Source organism: Crocuta crocuta, unplaced genomic scaffold (assembly GCF_008692635.1).
Source record: "Crocuta crocuta isolate KB4526 unplaced genomic scaffold, BGI_CrCroc_1.0 scaffold16, whole genome shotgun sequence".
NCBI lineage: Eukaryota > Metazoa > Chordata > Mammalia > Carnivora > Hyaenidae > Crocuta > Crocuta crocuta.
The window spans coordinates 963,682-964,286 of record NW_027531893.1 but is presented as its reverse complement, the minus strand read 5'-3'; the positions used below and the strand labels follow the sequence as shown (position 1 = coordinate 964,286).

The 605-nt window shown below is 48.3% G+C and overlaps 1 protein-coding gene across 1 annotated transcript in view; it reads right to left on the bottom strand.

Annotated features, from left to right (window-relative positions):
• WASL (WASP like actin nucleation promoting factor) overlaps window positions 1-605 on the bottom strand; it is a 61,235-nt gene that overhangs the window by 10,801 nt on the left and 49,829 nt on the right. The window contains exon 9 of the mRNA XM_077773181.1: window positions 399-604. Within this exon, the coding sequence (XP_077629307.1) occupies window positions 399-604 (206 nt within the window). The remainder of the gene's footprint in view (window positions 1-398; window position 605) is intronic.

Below are 605 nucleotides of genomic sequence, written 5' to 3'. Positions count from 1 at the left end.
TTTATTTCTGAGACAGAAAGAGACAGCATGAGCAGGGGAGGGTCAGAGAGAGAGAGAGAGAGAGAGAGAGAGAGAGAGAGAGAGAGAGAGAGAGAATCTGAAGCAGGCTCCAGGCTCTGAGCTAGCTGTCAGCACAGAACCCCACGCGGGGCTCGAACCCACAAACCGTGAGATCATGACCTGAGCCGAAGTCGTACGTTTAACCGAATGGGTGCCCCAGGCGCCCCTAAATATGTGTGTTTTATGGTATGTAAAAAAAAAAAAAAACAAAAACAAAACAGACGAATACCAAGAGAAAGAGCAAAAAATAAAAGATTTTCCAACATTTTCCAAGTTGTCTCATAAATTACAATTCCGTTGGGGCAGATCGTCTAAGCTGAAAAGAACTGATTACTTACAGATTTCAGCTGAATACCCTGTCGTATCTGGTCTAAAAGTGCATCCCTTCCGGAGCAGGACACCGGTCGACTGTTCTGTTCCACCTTTTTTAGCTGAGCACCCTCTCTAATTTGATCTAAAAGAGCCGCTTTGCTTCCCGCAGGAGGTGGAACTTGATGGTCCCCGTCAGAAGGGAGGCCAGGGAGGCCAGGCGGAGGCGGCGGCCC